The sequence below is a fragment of the Prionailurus bengalensis genome, chromosome A3 (assembly GCF_016509475.1).
Source record: "Prionailurus bengalensis isolate Pbe53 chromosome A3, Fcat_Pben_1.1_paternal_pri, whole genome shotgun sequence".
Taxonomy (NCBI): Eukaryota; Metazoa; Chordata; class Mammalia; order Carnivora; family Felidae; genus Prionailurus; species Prionailurus bengalensis.
In genome coordinates, this window is record NC_057354.1 from 26,026,230 (window position 1) to 26,052,609 (window position 26,380).

A 26,380-nucleotide genomic window follows, 5' to 3' on the forward strand; every position below is an offset into this window, starting at 1 on the left:
AGGACACTGGGCCACCAACCCAGCTTCCTCACTCACCAACTCCAGTGTGACACTGGCCTCCAGTTCTCCATCTGGGCTCTAAGCTCCATCTGACCCCGATGCTCCAGAATTATCTGTCCCATATCCCACCTGGGGTTTGGGCCAGGAGAGGCAGGGTGGGAACAGCAGGAGAGACAAAGCATCACTCACATCACCGTAGGTAGAACTCAGCCCCGCCGTGCCTTCTGGGCCTGGGGTTCTGTATCATGGGTGCCTGCCGGTTGGAGGGGTGGCCAGTAAGCCCCCACGGCCAGAGACAAATCCCCACGGGCAGCAGCAGCTAGGGTAGGAGTGGAGACTCAGACTATTATTTTCTTAAGTGCCTACAATGAAACACATGGGCAAAGGCAGTAAAATGTTGTTGTAAGGGGCTGGGTCCTACTGAGAGGAGGATTCACAGAGTCTCGCGGAAGTCTTCCCCTGAGGTTGACCTGTCCTGACCCCTAGTGTCCAGCCAGATGGCCCCTAAGTCAGCATCTGAGGTCCAAGAGGGGACCCTGAACCTCCCTCCAGGTGAGGGCTGTGCACAGGCCTTTAAGAAAATTCCCCGAGGCCTGGTAATTGCCACATCCCATCCCTACCCCTCACTACCCTCCTCCCCCCATGTCCTTCCCTCCCCCTCTGGGCAGAGGCCTTGACCCTGCCACAGCTTTTACCACCGCCCTGAGTTCTCCACCCAAGACGCCACCCAGAGCACCACACAGCAGAAGGATCAAGGGGCTTTGGTTCAGAAAAACCTGGGTCCAAAGGGACAGTCACAGAGCCAGGCCAGGATGCCCCTCCACCATCCTTGAGGGGCAGGACAGTTTGTAAACACAGAGTTCCCTGGGGTGGAGTGCCTGGTGGTGGGGGAGAACAGGCACAAGGCAGGGCAGGAGACAAACCACCTCGGGATGGCTGCGGGGCCTCACTCCAGCCATAAGGCTGAACCAACTTTCAGATGCAAACCGCTCACCCTAGTGGCATGACCCACTGACCACAACACCAAGGAGCCTCCGAGGCCGTGTCCCTATGCTTCACCTGCTGGACAGCTGGGCCAGGCGTCTCGGGGGAGGGGATTCTCCCTGCATCCAGCCAGGGCCTCATCAGGGGAACGCGGCCAATCTCCAAGACAGCCTGGCGCTTAAGGGGGTAAAGGGACACACAGCCTGGCCTCCCGGCCTGGAGGCCTCTGATATCTGCAAATATTTATTTTCTTCTCCAGGACTCTAGTGAAGAAGGAGGTCAATAGAAGGAGGTCTGTATCCTCTGGGCCTGGCAGGGGTGAGCCAGGGACAGACAGGACCCCCATGGGCCTGGTCACTGTGCTGGACGACTGGAGACACGGGGGGCCACCTCAGAACCCGATGCGGGAACTTTTCATGGAGGACAGAAGGGTGGTATTCAGGGGTCTTGAGAGCTGCTTGACGGACGAGGCAACAGGCATGGGGGTGGCCGACCTCTGCACGATGTACCTGGATGCCTGGGACAAGACCGAGGGGGAGGACTGGAGGTACGGGGAGGTGGACAGGCCAGACTCCAGGAACCTGGAGCCTGAGGCTGTCCAGGAGAGGGAGTCGCTGGGAGAGAGGGAGGCAGTGGGCGAGCTGGTCGTGGTGTTGGGCACGGTCTCCCTGTCAGCATCCGGATCCTTCTGGCGGTTGTGGGTCACCGGGTGGGTGCGCTGGCCCTGCTGCCCCAGGACGTTGTGCAACACAAGGTCAGACGTGTGGGTGGGCGACAGGTTGTTGAAGTGCAGGCTTTGGTAGATCTGAGGTGAAATCTGTGGGGAACAGAGCAGGGGAGTTTGAGGGGTTCACCCAGGACCAAGAGCAGGCTCACGGGGAGGATAGGCCAAGTCTCCAGAGTACCGTGGTTGTCACTGATGTCCACAGCCTTCCGGAACTGCAAGCCCACTGTGCTCCAGGCCCGGCAGCCAGCCCTTCTCCTGGGGTTGGCAACAACGCTTTGAGGTCAGCACTGGACCGTCCCCATCTTAGAATGAGGCCTCAAGCTGGGCCTGATTGAGGCTCAGGTGGGAGGAGCCCCCCAGACAAGCTCCCACCTCTCCTGTCAGCACTCACCAAGCTGCGCTTTGAGGCCCATCTCCAGAAGGCAGGGGTGTGGCCTCCCTTCACACTGACCTCTCCCAGCCCGGGACGGAGGGGTTCTCTCACTTCACTCGGTGCCCATCACAGAGGGAGGAAGTTCTCATAAACGCCCCTATGGCAGATGCCTCTGAAAGAGGCTGGAGTCTGCCCAAGCAAGAGGCTTGCTTAGATGGGGCTCAAAGCTGTCTTGCAAAGTCCCCAGCTCTTTCTTTCCCCAAGCAGAGCCCCCCTTCTGTTCCCTGTGTCTCTCACATGGCACCGGGAGACCCCGTGTCTGCTCTAGAGTAGCCCACAGTACGGAGACTAACAACCAACCAAACGCACAGCCACAGACTTTGGGAAATTCTTTGAAGGCTATCAAAGTCCCAGGTCCACAGAGAATCTCCTCCCATAGGCCTGATGAGGTGTGTCCTCAAAGACAAAACCTGTGTCCATGGCCTTGGCCAGGGCCTTGGCAAACAAATCAACCCAACCAGCTTCATCCCAGAATTCTGTTAAAGGGCTAGTGCTTCCCTCGCCCCCACAAGAGGGCTCTGTGGGCTCAAGGGAGGCTGCTAATGGAGCTGGGATCCCCAGCCTCCAGCATCTCAGGGGAGCGAGCCCCACCCTGCCTCACCTGGTACTTCATCCAGCCATACTGCACGTTGGTGGACCGGCGTCCAGGACTCCGTGACCGGTCCTTAGGCTTGTACGCGGCTCCCACAACTTTGCTCTCCTGCAGGAGTCACGGGCAAGAGTGAGGCCTCAGGGCTGACAGCTGAGGGCCCCTCTATGCCCCCGGGCCCCCACCCAGCCTCACCTGCTTGCCCTTGGACTCCCACTTGCACCAGCTGCTCTCAACGTCTTCCTGGGAGCGCTCTCCAGCCCACGGGGACGTCTGGGTTATCTTCTGCAGGTTGGCCCAAGCTTCAGCCTCCGTGTCTGGCTTCCCATTCAGGAGAGCCACGAGTGCCGCCTCCTCCTGCCGCTGGTACACCAGGGCCTCAGCCAGAGCCCGCTCCTCCCTGATGGAAGGCGCTTTCCTTCATAAGATGCCCTCACACCACAAGCAGCCTTCCCGGGGAGCACAACGGGTTTCTCCCGCCTGGGCCCGATCCTCTTCTACCTTCTTATCCCTCTCCTGAGGTCATACTGCCCAGGACCAACACTAAACAGGTGTCCAATTAACATCAGCAAAGACTAGATTAAACGGACCCCCAACAAGTCCTGAGACCTTTCCTAGCACCCTGAGCTCTTCCCATGGAGGTCTAATACCCCATCTTGATCTTACCTTGTCCCCCAAATGTGGAATATTTAAACATCCTCTCCCTTCCAGGGAAACCCCACCTCTACCTTGTTTGATAACCCCACATAGGACCCTAAAGAGGTATGCCTTGACAAGAGACTAGGAGCCACAAGGACTGTACGGGTGCCTGGAAAACTCCTACTGACATATCAAAACCCAATTCCAGAATCTCTTCTCTTATGAAGCTTCTCTTTTACTTGATCCATCCAATGAGGTGATTGTCCTCTGAGCCATTCCTATTCTTAATAGTCTCATCACTTATCAGATAAAACAACAACCATGAGTTTGCGTGCCAATCTCCCCAAGTGGACTCTGAGTTCTCTGAGGCAGGACTTGTATCTGGACCTCTAGAACCTAGCACAGAGTCTGGGAGTCAGCAGGACATTGATAAATATTTTTTTGGGATGACCCCAAATTATCTGAGACTTGGTCAGGAATAAGAGTGGAACATGGGTGGAGAAGGAACCTGTAGAGGAAAGAAGCAGCAAGCAGCCTGACTTTCCTGTGGATCAGGGAAATAACACAAGTGTGTGTTCAGGACCAGAGCTCTGGGCACTGTCCTACCAGGGACCTCTAGCCACATAGAAATGGCCCCAGCAGGGAAGCCAGCCCTGGCAAATCTGAACCGGGCTCTGGGGCAGAGGCCCATCTAACGGCCTGCCTTTCTATACTTTCTGCTGATTTGTACCACTCAAACTTTCAGTGGACCTGGGCTCTTAGGCCATAGCTGCCACCTGTAGAGTCAAGTTGCCTGCAAGTCCCAAACCTTTGGCCTTTACCAAATATGCCCAGTGCTACCCAACCCAGATGAGGCTGTCTGGGACCTGGGGAGGCTCCCAGCCTCCCCCTCCTTGGGCCAGCAAATACCAGCTGGGCTGTGATAACTCACTGCAGCTCTGAATGGAAGGCCTTCTGGGCAGCAACTACAGTGTCATCCTCCTCCTTTGAGTTTCTTCTCAGTTCAGGATCACCAACCATCTGAATATCCCGCAGCCTTTTCCAGACACTCAGGCCGAACGTCCCTGTGATTTAACCAGAACCAACTCAGTCACAAGAAGTGGCCTACCTCCCTTTCTCTGAACCTGCTACCCCTCACCCTCCACCCTCAAGACTCAGCTAGCAACCCCTTACCATTGGCCCACGCTTCATGATGCTTACCACATGCCAGGCATTATGTCAGCTACTTAACAAATACCTGAAGGAACTAGCCTTAGTCCTACAATACACTTGGAGCTCAGGCCAAAGCATTCTGCCCCACATGTAGGCTGAGATGGAAAGACCTCTGTGGCAATGACTGAGTGATCTTCAGTTGGGCTTAAGTAGCTCATGTGTAAAGTAGCAATGACATAAAGTGATCAGGCACCCACCAGACATGAGATTGGGGTGGCACAATAGAGGAAAAAGGCTGGAGGAGAAAGCAGGTAGTAATAATAGAGAAACATGAGTCCTGCTTTGGGGCAGGGCGTGGTGCGTAATAGGCCATTGTCCTGCTCCAGAATTTCTAAAAATTAAAAAATATAGTTAAAAAGTCATATTTTAAAAACTCTTGGGGAGCTGTAGAAGCAAAAAAAGAGTAGATGAACTAGGGGTGCCAGGGTGGCTCAGTCAGATGAACATCCGACCTTGATTTCAGCTCAGGTCATGATCTCACAGTCTTGAGATTGAGCCCTGTGTCAGGCTCCGCACTGGGTGCAGAGCCTGCTTGGGATCCCATCTCTCCCTCTTCCTCTGCTCCTCCCCCACTCGTGCACATTCTCTCTCTCTCTCTCTCACTCTCTCTCTCAAAAAAAATAGATTAACTAAAATTACAGAAAGGGGGATGGTGCCTGAGTGGCTCAGTTGGTTAAGGGTTTGACTTCAGCTCTGGTCATGATCTCACATTTCATGAGTTCAAGCCCTGCATTGGGCTCTCTGATGTCAGCACAGAATCCACTTCAGATCCTCTGTCCCCCCTCTCTCTCTGCCCCTTCCCTGCTTGGTCTCTCTCTCTCAAAATAAATAAACATTTAAAAATTTTTAATAAGAAATAAAAAAATAAAATTATAGAAAGGGAAGAGTCCTTCCAAGAAGAACTGAAATTGAGATCTGATTCCTTCTCTGGGAGTCTGGGCACAGGCTGAGTGAGAATCAGGCTCTGCTTAGGCAGAAGGAAGCTCCTGGAAGCAAAAGAAACCATCAGAGCTTCTGCCAGCCATTCTGGCTGGCAGAATGGGATCAAGTCTAGTGAAATCCCAAATGCATAGACGTGTTTTCCATAGGACATTTGCTGAGCACTAGGGGAGCTGAAGACCTGGAATTTGGGTTACACAGATAGAATGAGGTTGTTGGGAGACAAAGTCCCACTGGAGGAAAAAAACCTTTGACAAACACAACAGACTTCACCCTTGAGACAATTTCACAATGGAAGATGGAAGAAAACCAAGTCTTCCTGAAGCTGCAACCCAGACCCAATCCAGCTCAGTTCCTGACAGCAGTGAGATGAGCAGCCTTGTACAGAGCAATGAGCACATGTGCTGGAGGAAAATCCATCAACTTCCGTCTCTGTGGTTCTTTTATACAAAGTCTAGAAAAGTCTTGGCTTTGGTTTGAGGAGGGGTTGTTTCATTTTGGGGGGTTTTGGAGAGGTAGGTTTTTTATGCATTTAACATATAAAAAGACAGAAAAGTATAACCTATAATAAAGAGAAGAAATAGGCATTAGAAATAGACCCACAGATAATTCTGACACAGGAGTTAGCAGATAAAACTTTATTGCAAATAGTTATATAAAATGAAGGAAAATATGAACAAAATGAAGGGAAAGAAGGAGAATTTCAACAATGAATTGTATTCTACAGGAAAGAACCAAATCGGTATTCGAGAACTAAAAAAAATATGAAATTAAGAATTAACTGAATGGATTTAATACCAGGCTGCATACAGAAGGAGACAGGACTAACGAATTGGAAGGCAGGTCATCAGAAAATATCCAAACTAGAAGGCAGAGATAAAAAACAAACAAAAACAAAAAAAGAAACAAACAAAAAAACAGAAAGAACAGAACAAAGCATAAGAGCCATATGGGACAGAGTCAAATGTTCTAACATCCATGTAAATTGGAACTCCATAATGGGAGGAGAGAGAGAATGGGCAAAAGCAGTATTGAAGAGATAATATTTGACAACTTTTCAAAACTGGTGAAAAATACCAACCCCCAGATTTAAAAAGATCAGTGAACTCCAAGTGGGATGAATACAAATAAAAGCACACTAGGAACATCATAGTCAAACTGTTGAAAACCAAAAGCAGTCAGAGAGAAAAGAAAAATTACTGTCAAAGTAACTTATAGTTGACTTAAAAAAAATTTTTTTTTTTTACATTTATTTATTTTTGAGAGACAGGGTGAGACAGAGCACAAGCGGAGGAGGGGCAGAGAGAGAAGGAGACACAGAATCTGAAGTAGGCTCCAGGCTCCGAGCAAGAGTTCAGCACAGAGCCCGGCGCAGGGCTTGAACCCATGGACTGCAAGATCATGACCTGAGCCAAAGTCGAACACTTAACCGACTGAGCCACCCAGGCACCCCTACAGTTGACTTTTTGAGAGAAAATATGGAAGCCAAAGACGATAGAAAAGTCTCTTTTTCAATATTGAAAGAAAATTAACTTCCAGCTGAGATTTCTATGCCTAGTAAAAGAGTCTTAACATTTTAAGACAAAATAAATATGTTTTCAGATACAGAAAGCTTAAAGGATCAGTACAGATGGACTCTATAAGAAATAATAAAGGAACTTCTTCAGACTTAAGGAAAATGATAGCAGACAGAACCCCAGTATTTTAAGAAGGAATAAAGAGCATCAGAAATGGTAAATATGGGTAAATATAAAAAGAAATAGGCTGCTTACAGTAACATTAATAACAGTGCCTTGTGGGAAGACATAACATATTTGAAATAAAATATATGCTAGAGATAGCATAAACAGTGGGGAGAAGAAAGTAAGATTCTTGCACAAGAAGTGGTATCAGGTCAAGAGTGTATATTATAACCTCTAAAGAATCTCTAAAGAACACTGAAGAATAATATAAAAACATACAACTAAAAAGTTAATAAGGGAATAAAACAAGATAATTGATTTTTTTTAAATTTTTTTTTCAACGTTTATTTATTTTTGGGACAGAGAGAGACAGAGCATGAACGGGGGAGGGGCAGAGAGAGAGGGAGACACAGAATCGGAAACAGGCTCCAGGCTCTGAGCCATCAGCCCAGAGCCCGACACGGGGCTCGAACTCACGGACCGCGGGATCGTGACCTGGCTGAAGTCGGACGCTTAACTGACTGCGCCACCCAGGCGCCCCGATAATTGATTTTTTAAGTTTATTTATTTATCTTTGAGAGAGGAAAGCACAAGCAGGGGAGGGAAAGAGAGAGATACACATGGAATCCCAAGCAGGCTCCAGGCTCTGAGCTGTCAGCACAGAGCCCAACACAGAGCTCAAACTCATGACCCACGAGATCATGACCTGAGCTGAAGTCAGATGCTCAACCGACTGAGCCACCCAGGTGCCCCAATAATTGTTTTTAAATACTTGATTCATGCAAAAGAAGAAAGAAAAGGAAGAATAAAGGAACAAAGAATAGAAAAACAGTATCAAGATGATAGACTGAAATCATATAAGTAATTCCATTAATATTTGAATGGACTAAATATACAATTAGAAGGCAAATATTGTCAGGATGAAAAAAATAAAACTAAATACAATGCTGTTTAAAAGAGGCACATATAAATATAAGGACAGAGATAGGTTGAAAAGTCATGTTGGCAAATGTAATGAACTTCCAGTGGTCAGATGAATAAATTCTGGGGATCTAATGTATAACATGGCAACTATAGTTAACAATACTATATTGTATACTTTAAATTTGCTAAGAGAGTAGATATTAAGAATTCTTACCTTGCACAAATACTATGTGAGGTGATAGATGTATTAATTATCCTGATTGTGGCGATCATTTCACAGTGTATGCATATACCAAATCATCATGTTATACACATAAAACACCAGCTTACTCAGTCTTTTTTTTCTATATTTCTATTACTATGTCTTCATAGTCACTAATCCCTTCTTCTGTAGTGTCTAATTTGCTATTAATCCCATCCAGTGTATTGTTATCTCAGACACTGTTATTTTTAATTTCTAATTTCAATTTGGTTCTTTATGTATATATATATATACATATATTATATGTATGTATATTTATATATATATATATATATATATATATATATATACACATATTCGAGTTCTCTCCTTAACATTTTGATGTTTTCTTCTACCTTTTGTAACACACGAAGTATATTCATAATATTATAGATTTACTTATATTATATATTATAATATTATATCTATATTTCATATAATACAGATGTAATTTATAATATTACAAATATATACAATACATACTAGTATATTATGTATATTATGTATAAATTATAATACCTCAGGGATTACTATTCTTTGCTGCCTGCTGTCTAATGTCTGGAAACTGTCACATACATTTTGTTCATGTTTTTAGTTGTTTAGAACGAGAATATAAATCCAGTCCTTGTTAGTCTATCATGTCTGGAACCAACAGAAACAATAGGCAATAGAAACGGACCCAGAAATGAACCAGATATTAGAGTTATCAAAGACTTTAAAATAGCACTGGCAATATGTTCAAGGATATAAACTATAAAATGAGGAATTCCATCCAAGGACAGGAATAAAATAAAAATAATCAAAGAGTTTTTTACCCATATAAGAGCTGAAAATGCGAGGAAAGGAATAAACCTTTAATAAGAGACAAGAGACCAAGGCTGCTTTCAGCCCTGACAGAGTAATGAGAGGAGGATAAGCCCAGATGAGTGCTTAGTGAACTTTGAACAGCCTCACATGGCATGACATACTATAATTCAGGATGTTCAAGCCACAGGGCAAGTCTGTAGCTACCCACCAACTCTTTCCCTCAGGCCTTCACAGGGCATATAGTGGCAGTCCAGTGAAGGCTGGAGGCAGGGCAGAAGAGCTGAGACATAGACCATGCAAGTATCAAGTGTAAGAAAGCATACGGTGCTTTTTCTGTGATGGCTATAAGGATATATGTATACTTTCTGAAAATTCATCAAGCTGAACCCTTTTGGTTTGTGTGCTTTACCTTATATAGGTTATAACTCAACAATTAAGTTTATTTTTTTATTATTTGAGAGAGAGGGAGAGAGTGCACATGAGTGTGCAGGAGAGGTAGAGAGAGAGAATCTCAAGCAGACTCTGCTGTCAGCACAGAGCCCGACATGGGCTCGAACTCACAGTGTGAGATCAGGACCTGAACCAAAATCAAGAGCCAGACACTTAACCAACTGAGCCACCCAGGCACCCCAAGTTTATTTTTAAAAAGAGAAAGGAATGTGCCTTCTCAGATACGTGATTTACAAAAATATACACAGGCAAATAACGTTGAGTGGATGGGTGGGGGGTTAGATGGACAGCTGATGGATGAATGGACACACTGCTGAACGGACAATTGGAAAGGCACATATCCTGTGATACTATTTGAGCAAAGGCAGCTGCTATGGCTTGAAACTCCACCCCATAGGATATAAGGTTTATGCCAGTTTATGCTCTAACAGAGACAGGACCACAATGGGCCATGTGGCACGGCTGAACTTCAGTAGGACCCATACCAACGGTGTCACCGGAGAGTTTCCGAGCCTTGACATTACAGTCCTGGCCAGCACTGATAACCAGCTGGAAGGTATCTACATACAGGATGTCTGCCACACTGTCCAAATGGTCCTTCCAGGTATTCAGAAGCTTGGGAGGAACCAAGGAAATGGTCCGGCCAGCCACAACCTACAGGGGACAACACAGGAGAACTACTTATCCCAAGACACAGGTTCACCAGAGGGCACATGACACTGGAGGCAGCAGAGCCCTCTGGAAGGATCCTGGGACACGGTCCCATGGCCCACGTCCCAGGGTCCTAGTTCTAGACATGTTCCCACATTAGCTTTCTGGTGACTTCAGGTAAATCCTGGTACTTCTCTGGCCCTCACTGGTCCCTTTGGTAAAATCATAAAAAAGCATTCGCATATTGCTATATTGTTTACCAGATGTGTCTATACAGATTATTCCATTTGAATGTCATAACAACCTTACAGGATATGTATGAGTCTCACCATTTCGTAGAGGAGAGAACTGAGCCCAGAGCCACATAGTGGTGAGGCTAGGACAAGAAAAACGGGCAAAGGATGTGAACAGACAATTCCCAAAACTATACATGGCCAATAAAATAAGGAAAGATGTCAACATCACTAATAAGAAAAGATAGCTTCATTAAAATCAAAAGAAACCATTTGTATCTAAAAATCAGCCAAAGGTTTGTTTCACTTCGAAGATTTATTTATTGAATGCCTTCTCTAAGCGAGGCACTCTGATAGACCCGGGGAACGCTCACTCGGATGAATACCGCTAATAATAAATACTTTATGTTGGCAAGGATAAAGCAGAATAGGCTAATAATGTGCAAAACTCTATAAACTTTCTGGAGTGTAGTTTGGCGGTACACATTAAAAGCCTTGGAAAGATTTATGCTTTCTCCCCATATTATTTCCATGAGATAAATTACCAGATGCACGAACAACTACAAATAAACAAGATTTGTGAAAAGGAAAAATTGTTCTACCATTTTTCTACCTTTTAAACACAGTTTTATTGAGATATAATTCACAATTCACCCATTTGAAGTGCTCGCTTCAGTCATTTTTAGTATATTCACAGAGTTTGCAACCACCATCATGTTCAATTTTAGACCATTCCATCACTCCACAGTTGGTATAAATGGAATCATGCAATATGTGGTCTTTTATGACTGGCTTCTTTCACTTAGCATAATGTTTTCAAGATACATCATGTTGTAGCATGGATCAGCACATCATTCCTTTATGTATCTGTTCAACAGTTGTGGATATTTGGGTTGTTTTCACTTCTAGGCTATTGTAAATAATGTTGCTATAAACACTCATATATAAGGTTCTGTGTGGACACCTCTTCATTTCCCTTGGGTGTATATTTAGAGGTGGAATTCTTGGGTCATATGGTAACTCTACGTTGAACTTTCTGAGAAACTTAAATCGTTTTCCAAAGTGGCTGTACCACCTTACGTTCTTACCAGCAATGTATGAGAGTTTCAATTTGCCCACAACTTAGCCAACATTTATTATCTACAGCTATCCTAATGAGTGTGAATGGGGATCTCATTATGGTTTTGATATACATTCCCCTAATGGCTAATGATGTTTGGCATCTTTTCATATACTTATTGGTGATTTGTGTATCTTCTTGAAGAAATGTCTATTTAGATTCTTTGCCCATTTTTAACTGGGTAATTTGTCTTTTTATTGTTGATGTGTAAGATTTCTTTGAATATTCTGGATACTAGTCTCTTATCATGTACATTATTTGCAAATATTTTCTCCCATTCTATATGTCATCTTTTCACTTTCTTATATGGTGTCTTTTGTAGGCCAAAAGTTTTTAAATTTGACAAAATTCAATTTATTTGTTTGTTTTGTTGTTTGTGTTTTTGATGTCATATTTAAGAAATATTGGGGCGCCTGGGTGGCTCAGTCGGTTAAGCGTCCGACTTCGGCTCAGGTCATGATCTCGCGGTCCGTGAGTTCGAGCCCCGCGTGGGACTCTGTGCTGACAGCTCAGAGCCTGGAGCCTGTTTCAGATTCTGTGTCTCCCTCTCTCTCTGGCCCTCCCCCGTTCATGCTGTCTCTCTCTGTCTCAAAAATAAAATAAAAGTTAAAAACAAATTAAAAAAAAAAAATATTGCCTAACCTTTGCGCCTGGGTGGCTCAGTCAGTTAAGCCTCTGACTTAGCCTCAGGTCATGATCTCATGGCTCTTCCAGCCCCACATTGGGCTCTGTGCTGACAGCTCAGAAGCTGCAGCCCACTTCAAATTCTGTGTCTCCTTCTCTCTCTGCCTCTCCTCTGCTCTCTCTCTCTCCCTCTCTCTCTCAAATAAACATTAAAAAAATTAAAAAATATATTGCCTAACCCAAAGTCATGCAGATATCTCCCTATGCTTTCTTCTAAGAGTCTTATAATTTTAACTCTTCCATTTAGGTCCATGACCACTGAAAGTTAATTTATGAAGTAAAGTATGTTTTCCTTTATGTTGTGTGTTCATTCTTTGCTGTGGATATCCGGTTTTCCCAGCACCATTTGTTTAAAAAGATTATTCTTTCTGGGGCCCCTGGGTGGCTCAGTCAGTTAAACATCCAACTCTTGATTGTAGCTCAGGTCATGATCTCACTGTTCGTGAATTTGAGCCCCACATCAGGCCCTGCACTGACAGCATGGAGCCTGTCTGTGATTTTGTCTCCTGTCTCCCTCTCTCTTTGCTCCTCCCCTGCTTGCTCTCTCTCTCTCTCTCGCAAAAATAGATTTAAAAACATTTAAACAATTATTCTTTCCTCCATTTGATTGTTTTGGTACCTCTGTCAAAAATAAATTGATCAGAAATTTGACAGTTTATTTTTCCACTCTTAATTCTATTTTATTGACCTATATGTCTATGCTAATGCTAGCACCACACTATTTTCACTGTAGCTTTGCAGTAAGTTTTGAAATTGGGAAATGTGAGTTTTCCAACTCTGTCTTTTTTCAAGACTTTTGGACTATTCTAGGACATTTGCATTTCCGTATGAATTTTAGGATCAGCTTGTCAATTTCTGCAAAATAAGGAGTGGGGATTGATAGATTACATTGAATTAATTTGGAAAATATTGTTATATTAACAAGATTAAATCTTCCAATCCATGAACATGGGATATCTTTCCATTTATTTAGGTTGTCTTCGATTTCTTTCAACAGTGTTTTGTAGTTTTAATAGTACAAGTTTTGTACTACTTTTGTAAATTCATTCCTAAATATTTTATTCTTTTTGATGCTATTATAAGCTGGATGCCTTTTATTTCATTTTCTTGCCTACTTGCCCTTCCAGTAAAACATTAGTAGTTGAGGAAGTTCCCTTCTACTCCTTGTTAATTGAGCGCTTTTATCAGGAAAGGGTGTTGGATTTTGTCAAATGCTGTTTCTGTATTTATTGAGATGATTATGTGTCTTTTGTTCTTTATTCACTTAATATGGTGTATTACATTAATTGATTTTGGGTATTAAACCAACCTTGCATTCCTGGGATAAGCCTCACTTGGTCATGATGTGTAATCCTTTTCATATGTTGCTGGATTCAATTTGCTAGTGTTTTATTGATGGCATTTGCATCTGTATTCATAAGAGATATTGGCCTATAGTTTTATTTTCTTGTGATGTCCTTGTCTGGTTAGGTTATCAAGGTAACAGTGGCCTCATAGAAAACTCTTTGGCAACAATTCTTGAAGAATTGACATTAATTCTTCTTTAATTATTTGGTAAAGTTCACCAGTAAAGTCATCTGTACCTGGGCTTTTCTTTGTGGGAAGTTTTATTACTAGTTCAATCTCTTGTGATATTCAAGTTTTCTATTTCTTTAAATTTTCTATTTCATTTTGAGCCCATTCTGGTAGTTCATATCTAAGAATTTATCCATTTTCTATCATTTTTTTGATAATGAAAAATTAAAAACTGTTCTAATGTCTGACAATAAGTTAAATAAATGATTGTACCTCTATACAGTGAAATATTACTTCATCATTAGAAAGTCTGATTTTCAAGAATGTTTGATAATATAGAAAATTCTAGTTACATACAGTATAATCCCAATTTGTTTAAAATATATCATTATAACACTAAGTGCAGATGGTCGGGAGCACAGATTCTGGAGTCAGACTTGAGTTTATGCCCAGGTCCAACACTGGCAGTTGTGTGAACTTAGGTCCCTCCAGCTCTTCAGTTTTATCTTCCTCATCTGAAAAGTAACATCTCTCTCCCAGAGCAATTATGGAGAATCAGTGAGAGAACACATAAAAGCACTTATCACAATTCTTGAAACACATTCAGCAGTAAATAAATGACACGCATTGTTGTTAATATAACGATTATATTAACATTACAGATTCCTCATATAGTGAACCCATGGGTGACTTACTCCCAACAGATTTGAATGCAGTGACATTTTCTTCTTACTAAAACCAGACTAGACATAATATCTTTGTGCAGAGATTCAAAAAGCACCTAAGACTGCAAGATGGCTATCAGAACTGCAAATGCATACAACCCTTTAATCTAGAAATCCCACTTCCAGGAATTTATCCTTCAGGCATATTTTTCACACATATGAAACAACATTCACTCTTCACTTTTGTTAAGAACAAAAGATTGAAAACAACCTCAATTTCCCTTCAAAGGGAATTATATCAATAACATGTCCTATGGTTTACTACACAGCTATAAAGAATAATGTACTCATATGCAAAGATCTCCAAGATATATTATGGAATAAGAAAAACAAGGTGAGCACCAGTGTGTATGACATGCTACCTTCGTGTAAAAACAAGGAGAGAACTTTACACATTTCTGTTTGCATAAATAAACACTGGAAGAATAACCAAAAATCAGCAGAAGTGGAACAAGAAGTTTTTCTTGGTTTGGGGCAGCAGGGAATAGGTGTAGGACTAAGAGTCCTTACTACAGGCCTTTTGCCACCCTGAGTTTTTAAAATCTTCGTTAGTGTATAACATACATATAGAAAAGTGTACATATCATAAATGTAACGAATAAACTTTCACAAACTGAACACAGCTGCATGACCAGACCCAGATTATGAAACAGAACATTGTCCATCCACCAGAAGTCCCCCTCATGGCTCCTTCCGACCAATCCATGCCCACACAAAGATAATCACTTCTAACAGGATATGTTTGTTTTGTCTGTTTTCGTACTTTATATAGATCGAACTATAAAACTTACAATATATACTCTTTCATGTCTGACTTCTTTAACCTACTTTGTTCAAATGATTACCCATTTTGTAATGAATAGTTGCAAACGATCCATTTCTAATGCTGGGTATTATTCTATATGGTGTGTATAGCACAATTTATATTTCAGTCTACACTGATGGGCATTTGGATTGTTTCAAATGCGGAGTTATTGAAAATGGTAATTATATCAATGTTCTTATTCATTATCTTTTAGAGCACAGGCTTCTCTTGGATATAAACCTAGCAGTGGAATTGCTGGATCATAGTGTAGACACATATTCAGTTCTAGTGAAAACTACCAAACAGTTCCCCAAAGTGATTACACCAATCTACATTCCTGCCAGCAATGGAAATTCCAGTTGATCTACATCCTTGCCAACATTTGGTATTGCCTGTCTTTTTAGTTTTAGTCATCCTGGTAGGTATGTCGTGGTATCACATTGTGGTTTTAATTTGCATTTTCTTGATAACTAAGGAAAAGGTTCTCAGCTTCATTAGTCATTAGGGAAATATCAAGTGATTTTGGACTATGTAAATATATTACCTACTCAAGAAAATACATAAACATTTTCATTATCTTAAAACGAATTCATGAGTCCAGGGCCTTCATTGCAAAGATTAAAGCCCATAGAAGTGGTGTGTGTGTGTGTGTGTGTGTGTATGTGTGTACATGTGCATGTGTATGCAGGTGTGTATACTTGTGTTTGACTGGTTAATGGTGACTTCTGGCTAACAAAAATGTTTCCACATCAACCAGACAACATTGAACAAGAAACACGAAAGACTCAGAATCTCAGGAAGAGAGCCATGGCCCCAGATCATTAGTGGGGTTCAGATTCCCCCAGAGTCTTCCTACCTCCTTCTCCTTCAAGGGGATGTAGTGTGGAAGGTTGATCTGGACCCGTTCAGGAATTAAGAACTGGAACTTGCTGGTTCCATTGGGTTGAAGTGGACACTTGTCACTGAATGTGCAATAATCTTTGATGTCCCAGATCTAGGCACAAAATGTGGGTTAGTGGCCCAGCATCCCTTGACACCAACACCAACTCACGCTGTGGGCCCCTCCCAAACTACTTGTCTTCACTCTGAGGTGTGAGTGGGGCAGTTCTCACTCACACCTCTGAGATACCCAGACACTCGGGTCAGAAGGGGTCCAAGGGAACTTGTAGGCCAGACCTATTAGCCGGCAGGCAGAGAGGGTGTGACTGGCCCAAGGACAAGACATTCTTGCCCCATGGCTCACCATAAATTATGAAGTTGGCTGCTGAGACCCCTGTTCATAGAGAGATGCATAGCGGGGGGGTGAGGGAGTTGTAGGAAGAGAACGATGGAATAGGGGACCCACCGGGAGAGGCTTCTTGGAGGGCCTTTTGGAACTACGTCCTCACTCATTTCCTGGGCACACCAGAGCAGAAGAGGACTTTTACTGCCCGCTGTTTTACAAATGAAACCAGTACCCAGAGGGAGCAGAGACTAGGCTAGCGCCACATTTAGCGAAGAGGTGGCCGGAGCTTGGCTGACGCCGCCCCCTCAATCTCAAGCCAGTTCCTCCTCACCTTGATGTATCCTTTACAATCCCCTGTGACGAGGATCAAGTCTTTTTCATCAGTGGCCATGGCGCCCACAACCACATCCCCCTTGTCTTCGAAGTCCACAGGGAACTTCCCGAGCAGACCTCCACCTCCATGGATGGACCAGGCATAGATGTGGCCATCCACGCAGCTGCTCAGCAGGGTGGCTATGTGTGGCAGGCGAGGCCTGGTCTGCAGGAAGATGATCTGTGCGAGAGAGGTGGGCCAGCTCAGCAGTGCTGTGAGCCGGGACTCACCCTGGCCACTGTTACACGGTGCTGAGGGGCTCAGGCAAGTCACCCCGCCCCTGCTCCCCCAATTTCCTAGATGCCCAGTGAGGATGGTGATGATCCACCACTCTTCCTACGTAGCTGGTAACGAATATTGGCTGCACTATGAGCTCCTTGAGGGGAGGAATTGTGTCTTTTTTGTTCATTCTTTTATCTTTAGCAACTACAGTCGTGTCGGACACATGCTACACGATCAGTGGAGATGTGTTGAATAAAGACATACAAATCTGATGCACCCCAAGACTCAAAGAAGAGTTTCTAAGACCTGTAACTCCACTCAAAGCGATTTGAAGAACACACTCTTTCTCCTTCATATACGTCTATGGTAAGATGCCATATTTTCCAGCCAACTGCCAAGAAAGCATCTTAACCAAATTCTTGCTCAAGTCTTGTTGTGATCATGCCTTTTGTTAAATTCCCCCCTCTGCTCACTTTCACCTTACATGTCGCTCTGTGGCCCAGGCAGGGGTGATGGGGGCGGACAGCTATCATGCATGGCTGGCATGAGAAGAGAGCTGCTCTCCTGGCCCCCATCCTACGTGAGGCAGAGAGCACAGGCGGTAGAGTGAATCACACCAGACGGGGGAAATTGGAGGCTATATCAGAATTCCTGCTATATCAGGAATATCCATTCCTGCTATCTCAGAAATTACAGTGTGGTGGCTTATGTGTCCCCAAAACATGTCACCGACAGCAAAAATTCTGAAATATCCTGATTGTCACACATGTCCAAAACAAAATGCTTAATCTACTTCCTGTTGGCCCAAATGCCAGGGTCACAGAACCAGGAGTCCCTAAACCAAAGACAAAGGACAAGCATTTCCCCCATTTTATACAAGTGTACTTGCACGCAGTACAAAACGTGGACGGCACAAATGAGAAGAAACTTAAATCACTCACAAAATGCCAATATCCAGAAATAGTCACCATGAAGATTTTAATGCAATGTCTCTTTTTTTAATGTTTTTATTTTATTTTTTTTTTTGAGAGAGAGAGAGAGAGAGAGAGAGCATGAGTGGGGAAGAGGCAGAGGGAGAGGGAAACACAGAATCCGAAGCAGGCTCCAGCCTCTGAGCTGTCAGCACAGAGCCCGACGTGGGGCTTGAACTCACGGACGGTGCGATCATGACCTGAGCCTAAGTTGGACCCTTAACTGACTGAGCCACCCAGGCGCCCCTAATGCATCGTCTGTAAAGACTTTCATTATATTTTTTAATTATTAAATATACATGCAAGAATAGACGAAAATACCAATGGAAGAAGAGAGATCCCAGAAATAGACTATAGAAGACTCTAATATTATATAAGAATGATAGAATTTCAAGCCAGTGGAGAAAAGATAAACTATGCAATAAATGGCATTTGAACAACTGGCTATCAATTTAGAAAAACATTTTTAGATTCATATATCACACCATACACAAAACTACTTAGATGGGACAAGAAGATGACTAAATAAATATATAATTATAAATGTCTAGAAGAAAATATAACAAATTTTTCTGTGATCTTGGGATAAACAATGCCTTTCTCTCTTGTCACAAAGGAAAATAACAAAGATGGCTAGATAAAGACTAAAACCTCAGTGTGATATCGCAAAGACAGATGAGGTGAAAATATCTGCAGTACACAACAGCAAAGGATTCACTTTCCAAAGCACATCTAAGGAGCTCTAATAAATTAATGCCAAAAAGAATAGACAAGGGATATAAGTGGATGTTTAATTCATGGAAGAAATACAAATGTCTAACGAACATATAGAAAGCTCAATATTACGAATAATCAAAAGAACTTTTTTTTTTTAATTTCCACCCGCCAGACTGGCAGGAATTAAGAAAAGGCTAATATCCATTCCTGGCTTAGTGTAAGAACAAAGGCAGACTCACACACTGTTGGAGGGAAGTCTTCTTGGCGAGCAAAATGGCTTTGTCCATTGAAATGTAAACTGTGCTCACTTGGTGAGCCATCAATCATACTTATGGAAAATCTAGCATAACTGCACAGATAAATCTATAAGGATTCAATCACACCTTTGTTTATAATAGCAAAAAACTAGGAACAACTTAAATGTCTAATCAACTGGGCATTCATTCATTAAATAAATTATGGTGAATCCAAAGAAATATACCGCAGCCAGGGGCAGATTTACCAGTGAAGTTCATAAAGCTTAAGGCAAAGTTCAAGGTCAAGTTCAAGGCCCTTCCAAGGTCCTGGGAAGAATTAGCAACTTGTGGAGACTTATAATTGTCAGCTGTAAGTTTTAAAATTTATTGTCCTTTCTCATCCAGATGGCTAACAGACACATGAAAAAAATGTTCAACATCACTCATCATCAGGGAAATACAAATCAAAACCAGTGAGATACCACCTCACACCTGTCAGAATGGCTAACATTAACAACTCGGGCAACAACAGATGTTGACGAATCACTAAATTTTTTTAAGGTATTTGTTTTTTTGTTAATGTTTATTTTTGAGAGAGAGAGAGAAACAGAGCACGAGTGGGGGAGGGGCAGAAACAGAGGGAGACACAGAATCTAAAGCAGGCTCCAGGCTCTGAGCTGTCAGCACAGAGCCCCATGTGCAGCTCGAACTCACAAGCCGTGAGATCATGACCTGAGCCGAAGTTGGACTCTTAATCAACTGAGCAACCCAGGTGCCCCATGAATTGCTAAATTCTATTCTTGAAATCATTATTATAATATATGTTAACTAACTTAGATTCAAAGAAAGAAAGAAAGAAAAATTTCTAAATAAAATGTAACCACATTGATCTCTATATCAAGAAATAATAGGGGCGCCTGGGTGGTGCAGTCGGTTAAGCGTCCGACTTCAGCCAGGTCACGATCTCGCGGTCCGTGAGTTCGAGCCCCGCGTCGGGCTCTGGGCTGATGGCTCAGAGCCTGGAGCCTGCTTCGGATTCTGTGTCTCCCTCTCTCTCTGCCCCTCCCCCGTTCATGCTCTGTCTCTCTCTGTCCCAAAAATAAATAAAAACGTTGAAAAAAAAATTTTAAAAAAGAAATAATAATAATAATAATAATAATAATAATAACAATAGTTCTAGGAATAATTTTTAAAAAAGTATCTCCTGGGGCGCCTGGGTGGCTCAATCGGTTGAGCATCTGACTTCGGCTCAGGTCACGATCTCGCAGTCCGTGAGTTCGAGCCCCGCGTCGGGCTCTGTGCTGACCGCTCAGAGCTTGGAGCCTGTTTCGGATTCTGTGTCTCCCTCTCTCTCTGCCCCTCCCCCATTCATGCTCTGTCTCTCTCTGTCTCAAAAATAAACATTAAAAAAAATTTTTTTAAGTATCTCCTCTGAAAGACTTTACATACACAAATCTATAAATGACTAAATGATGTAAATATTTCGGAGTTTCATGAACTTGAGAGTAAATTTTAAAAATCTTATCACAGCTCCCTGCTGCTGTATTTCCAGACTGGAGGAGGGAGGACATAGGGTAAAGAAGGAAATAAAAAGTATTCAAAGTGCGGCCTCTCAAAAAAAGAAAAAAAGAAAAAGAAAAATTGTCATTTCCTTTCTCATTTTAAGTAAATTTTCACTTTTGTATCTCATTTTTTATTCATAATTTTGTGTTATTTTCCATAAATGTGCCAACCAAATTGTGTAGGTTTTAGGCTCAAAAAAGCATAGATTGGCCCTGTCTATGAAGCCATTAACAAGAATGAAGTAGATGGATTTATATGTATTGACAGCAAAGGTTGTCCGCTCTACATTGTTAGATTAAAAAAAAAAAAAAATCCAACAGCTGAACTACAGTCTCAAATGCTCCCAGTCTTGTTTAAGAAAAACAAAACCAGGGGGCGCTGTTTGGCTCAGTCGGTTAAGCGTTCAACTCTTGATTTCAGCTCAGGTCATGATCTCGCGGTTCGTGTGTTCGAGCCCCAGATCGGGCTCTACGCTGACAATGTGGAGTCTGCTTGGGATTATGTCTCCCTCTTTCTCTGCCCATCCCCCGCTTGCACCATACCTCTGTGTGTGTGTGTGTGTGTGTGTGTGTGTGTGTGTGTGTCTATAGCGGGATAGATCTATCAATAGATCGAGATATAGGCATATAAAAATAAATCTTGGAGTGCTTGGGTGGCTCAGTTAAGTGTCCGACTTCGGCTCAGGTCACAATCTCACAGTTTGTTTGAGCTCTGTGTCAGGCTCTCGGCTGACAGCTTCTGACAGCTCAGAGCCTGGGGCCTATTTCAGATTCTGTGTTTCCCTCTCTCTCTCTGCCCCTTCCCTGCTTGTGCACACTCTCTCTAAATAAATAAATACAATAAATAAATAAACAAACATTTTTTAAAAATCTCAAAGATGCACACTTAATTTTTTTATCATTGTCATTATCACTGTTAAAGTAAATTTTGTCATACTCTAGATCAAGTATTCTCTTAAAATGTGACTCCTCATAGCTACACAGGATTCACCAAAATGATGTGCCACAAAGATCTCCCATTTCTGAACTGGGGAAAACTGAAGCTTCCTTCCCAATCCTTTCTGCACCAGCCCTGGGACAGCTTGAATGGGCAGGCTGAAGGTGCGTGATGGGGAGGGACCTTTGCAGGCTCAGAGAGGGCCGTGGGCCTGCGAAAGCACACAGTCGGGGCTGTGCGGCCAGTGATCAGGAGTGGGCACAGTGAAGAGGGGCACAGTAGGATACCCCACCCTGGACAGGATGGAGCGGGATCCGTGTGGTCGGAAGGCAGGTAACCAACACTATGCCTTTTGCACTCTGCACCTGGCCCCTGAAGCCTCAAAGATAGTCTCCTGCCCACTTTGGAAAGAGCTTCCGGACTGAGGTTGGACATTCCAGTCTCACTCCACCCAGTGGTCTCAGACAGTTCTCAAGTGCAGGGGGACTAAAGGTCTGCCCGGAGACCCCTTCAGAAGAAGCTGAAGCTACCCATGTCTTTCAGAGGGATTTGCCACTCCCCACCTATCTGGTCCTTTACCACTAAGGAAAGGGCCAAGGACTGGGGTTCATCCACAGATGGTAAGAGACACGGCTGTGCCTGGATCTATTTCCTGTCTCCTTCCACGTGCCCTTATCTGCCATACCCCGCAGTCTTCGGACATGGCCAGACAGAAACAGTGGCAAAGGAGACCTGACAGGTAAGACTCCCCCAGGAGTCCTTGTCCCAGTCCACCCTCTCTCTCATCCACTAAGGAAAGGCTGGGACTGAGGGTGACCTAGGAGCTCCGGACCCTCTCCAGGACAGCATCCTGAGAAGTTCCACGGTCTACCACCCAGTAACCCAGAGGGAAAGGACTTTGCTGCTTAGGAAACAATGGGGGTGGAAGACAGAGTATTTGGAAGCCAGGAAGGAGAGTCAGCATCAGGAAACAATAGATGCTGGCGAGGACGTGGAGAAATGGGAAGCCTCTTGCACTGTTCGTGAGAATGCAAACTGGTGCAGCCGCTCTGGAAAACAGTGTGGAGATTCCTCAAAAACTTAAAAATAGAACTACCCTACAGCCCAGGAATAGCACTACTAGGAATTTACCCAAGGGATACAGGAGTTCTGATGCATAAGGACACTTGTACCCCAATGTTTTTTTTTTATTGTTTTTTTTTTAATTTTTTTTCAACATTTATTTATTTTTGGGACAGAGAGAGACAGAGCATGAACGGGGGAGGGGCAGAGAGAGAGGGAGACACAGAATCGGAAACAGGCTCCAGGCTCTGAGCCATCAGCCCAGAGACCGACGCGGGGCTCGAACTCACAGACCGCGAGATCGTGACCTGGCTGAATTCGGACGCTTAACTGACTGCGCCACCCAGGCGCCCCAGTACCCCAATGTTAATAGCAGTACTTTCAACAATAGCCAAATTATGGAAAGAGCCTAAATGTCCATCAACTGACGAATGGATAAAGAAGATGTGGTTTATATGTACAATGGAACACTACTTGACAATGAGAAAGAATGAAATCCTGCCATTTGCAGCAACATGGATGCAACTGGAAGGTATTATGCTAAGTGAATTAAGTCAGTCAGAGAAAGACAGATATCATATGTTTTCACTCATATGTGGATCTTGAGAAACTTAACAGAAGACCATGGGGGAAGGGAAGGGGAAAAAATAGTTACAGACAGAGAGGGAGGGAGGGAGGCAAACCATAAGAGCCTCTTAAATACAGAGAACAAACTGAGGGTTGAAGGGGGTTAGGGGACAGGGGAAAATGGGCGATGGGTATTGAGCAGAAGGGCATTTGTTGGATGAGTACTGGGTGTTGTATGTAAGTGATACACCATGGGAATCTACCCCAAAAACCAAGAGCACACTTTACACTCTGTATATTAGCCAATTTTACAATAAATTATATTAAAAAAAGAAGAAGCAGGCCAGCCTTAGACATGACTGCCAGCCCCCCCGCCCCCCCACACACACACCAGCCATAGTACCTGGAATTTCACCAATAGACATTCAGTCCTTTGCATATAATCTCCAAAGATCCTGTCAAGATTCATGATACAAATCCTATTACACTCAGATCACCAGGCCAGATTACAAAAAGCCAAGGAATTGCCAACAGTAACAATACAAATAGTCAAGGATGCAGACTTTGCAAACAAATAGATCTGGAATCAGGCCTTGGCTCAGCCGTTTTCTGACAGTGAGAATCTTGGGCAGGTCACTTCACCTCATTGAGCCCCAGTCTCTTTATCCACAAAATGGAAATAATAATAGTACATACCCGCCAGGGCTGTTTGAGAGAGAGAAAAATAATTCATGTAAATGTTGAAGCTCACATCTAGCAGATACTAAGAGCTCAATAAGTATTAACTACTCTGATATTACTAATAGGCTGGAGTATAACACAACGTATCAAAAGCTTCCTAAGAGTGCATTTCTAATCCTGGGAAATAGACAAGAGAGCTAACAAATTCGTGTACAAAGATGTCCATGGCAATGTGAGCTATAAAGGCAAAACCTAGCAATCTAACCTTCTACCAGCGAGAGCAGGCCGGCTGGATAGGTACCACCTACACCAAAATACCACGCGGCTGCTAAGAGAGGGGCCGTGGCCTCCCAACCACTGGCAGGGAGAGATGCCATGAGGTGTTGGGTGAAAAAGAGCAAATGGCAGAGTAGTGTATGTATAATCTGATGCTATTTGGTGAAAAAATATTTATAGGTACATATACACATTCGTACATGTATATACTTGCGTATGCACAGAAAAATGTCCACAAGGCTATAACACACCTTAACACTAGTTACCCCTGGAGACGGAGGAAGAAGGTAAGTCATTGTTTTACTTTAGACACCCCTATAAGGCTTGAATTTTTCATTTTAAGTGAAGGACATGTACCACTTCCTAATTAGAGAGAAGCGCTCTTTCTTGAACATTCCAAATAAGCTCTTCTGTGAGGGCCTTTGTGCCTGCTGCTCCCTCTGCCAGGGTCACCATCCTTCCAAATGACAGCAGGCTTCAAGCTCTGTGAAAATGTCCCCTCCTCTGTGAAGCCTTCCCTGATCCCCCTATGTAAATAGCTATGCCCTCTCTACCTCCCATGCCACCCCCTACCCTCGCCTTGGTTTTCTGGGTTCTCTGCTGCACTTGCTCACCCTGTGACCTACCATTTATTTTACTAGCTAGTTAATCGTCTGTCTCACCCCACTACAATGTCAGTTCCGTGAGGGCACAGGTTTTCGTTTCTGTTGTTATTCACTGCTGCCTGCCCAGGGCCTGGCACATGGAAAACACTCAATGAATAACCGTCTGGGCCCTGATGGGACCAGGTCACAGTCAAAGGTTGGGCTTTGAGTCATCTACTTCGGTCAGACTCAGAGGCTGAAAGGGATGGGATCTTTTGAGCAACCCTGATTCCAGGAATCCACCCTTTCAATGCACTCGCACAAGTGCATAGGGGCATCTGCACAAGGATTTTCTGTGCAGAGCTGCTCAAAGTTAAAAACTGGAACCAACCTACATGTCTATCAAGAGAAGGCTGGCTTAAGAGTCTGTGATACATGCAAATTATGGGGCACTATGCAACTGTTACCAAAAAAAAAAAAAAAAAAAAAGATAAGTTAACAAAAGAATAAGCTGGATCTAAATTACTGATACAGAAACGTATCCATAGCATGTAGTTAAATTTTTAAAAAGCAAATGGCAGGACATAGCTATAATTTTACATCACTGGTCTAAAAATAAAAAGGATGTGAGCATGTAGACAAATTTAACACTGAAGAAGAAGAAAAAAAAAGAGGAAGGCTAAACCAATCTACCAATTCGAGCGGTGACTAGGGCTGCTACTATTGGGTACTGTGTGGCTGCTGCCTCTTTTTTTTTTTTTTTTTTTTTAACCAGCTAGGATTGCTACTTTTAAAAGGTTTTTTAAAAAAAGGTTTTTGAAAAAGTAATCTCTACACCCAACGTGGGGCTCGAACTCGGAACCCCAAGTCGCATGCTCTAAGCCAGCCAGGCGCCCCTAAGGCACTTTTTTAAAAGAGGGGAAAGCACATTTGCAACGTGGAGGAGAGACTGTCCAGCTGCTTGCAGCTCTCCACTCCGCCACCGCAGGACCCAGCCCTGCCGGCACTGCCCCCCTATTCCCAAGTCCCTGGCGCCCTGGAGCTGGGGAAGGGGACGGTGCTGCCACACCTTAACACAACTATGATTTGGGTTTTCACTGGGCCCCTGGTAGGGTCTTAGGAAACCCGGAGAGCCTCCAAATTACCTTATGTTTGCACATCAAAGCTAGAAGGGGCCTGAGTGGTCACTTCATCTAGTGGTGACGGCACAGTGAGGGGCGTCCAGGGTCAGAAGGGGGAAAGGTGCAGGAGGAAGGGAGAAGAACAAAGATGACCCAAGCCCCACTCACATATTGTACGAAACACCCTCCCAGAGCACGGGAGGACATTTTAACAGTGGCTTCTGGCTGCTTCTCCTACATCCCAGGCCAGCCCACCAACCGGCTGCGGGGGGGGGGTGGCAGGGGGGGACCCTGCACCCTCCTCCACGCATACACTCAAGGAGCCTCCCCCAGACACAGTGGCCCTGAAGCCGGAGCCCTGAGTGGTACCTTCACCTCCACCATGCCTCTCCAGGTCCCGGGGAGAACCAGGTTGGCCCCTTAGGCTCATAGGCCCTCCCCTTCCAGCCCATCCTGATTGATCCCAGACCCACCCACCTCCCAACC

The 26,380-nt window shown here is 44.0% G+C and overlaps 1 protein-coding gene across 1 annotated transcript in view; it reads right to left on the minus strand.

Annotated features, from left to right (window-relative positions):
- Window positions 1-1,214: 1,214 nt before the first annotated feature.
- EFCAB8 (EF-hand calcium binding domain 8) overlaps window positions 1,215-26,380 on the minus strand; it is a 65,286-nt gene continuing 40,120 nt past the window's right edge. The window contains exons 20-26 of the mRNA XM_043602587.1: window positions 16,917-17,138; window positions 16,217-16,354; window positions 10,113-10,281; window positions 4,304-4,436; window positions 2,929-3,133; window positions 2,746-2,844; window positions 1,215-1,801 (exon numbers count right to left, since the gene is read on the minus strand). Coding sequence (XP_043458522.1) covers window positions 1,376-1,801; window positions 2,746-2,844; window positions 2,929-3,133; window positions 4,304-4,436; window positions 10,113-10,281; window positions 16,217-16,354; window positions 16,917-17,138 — 1,392 coding nt within the window. The 3' untranslated portion in view covers window positions 1,215-1,375. The remainder of the gene's footprint in view (window positions 1,802-2,745; window positions 2,845-2,928; window positions 3,134-4,303; window positions 4,437-10,112; window positions 10,282-16,216; window positions 16,355-16,916; window positions 17,139-26,380) is intronic.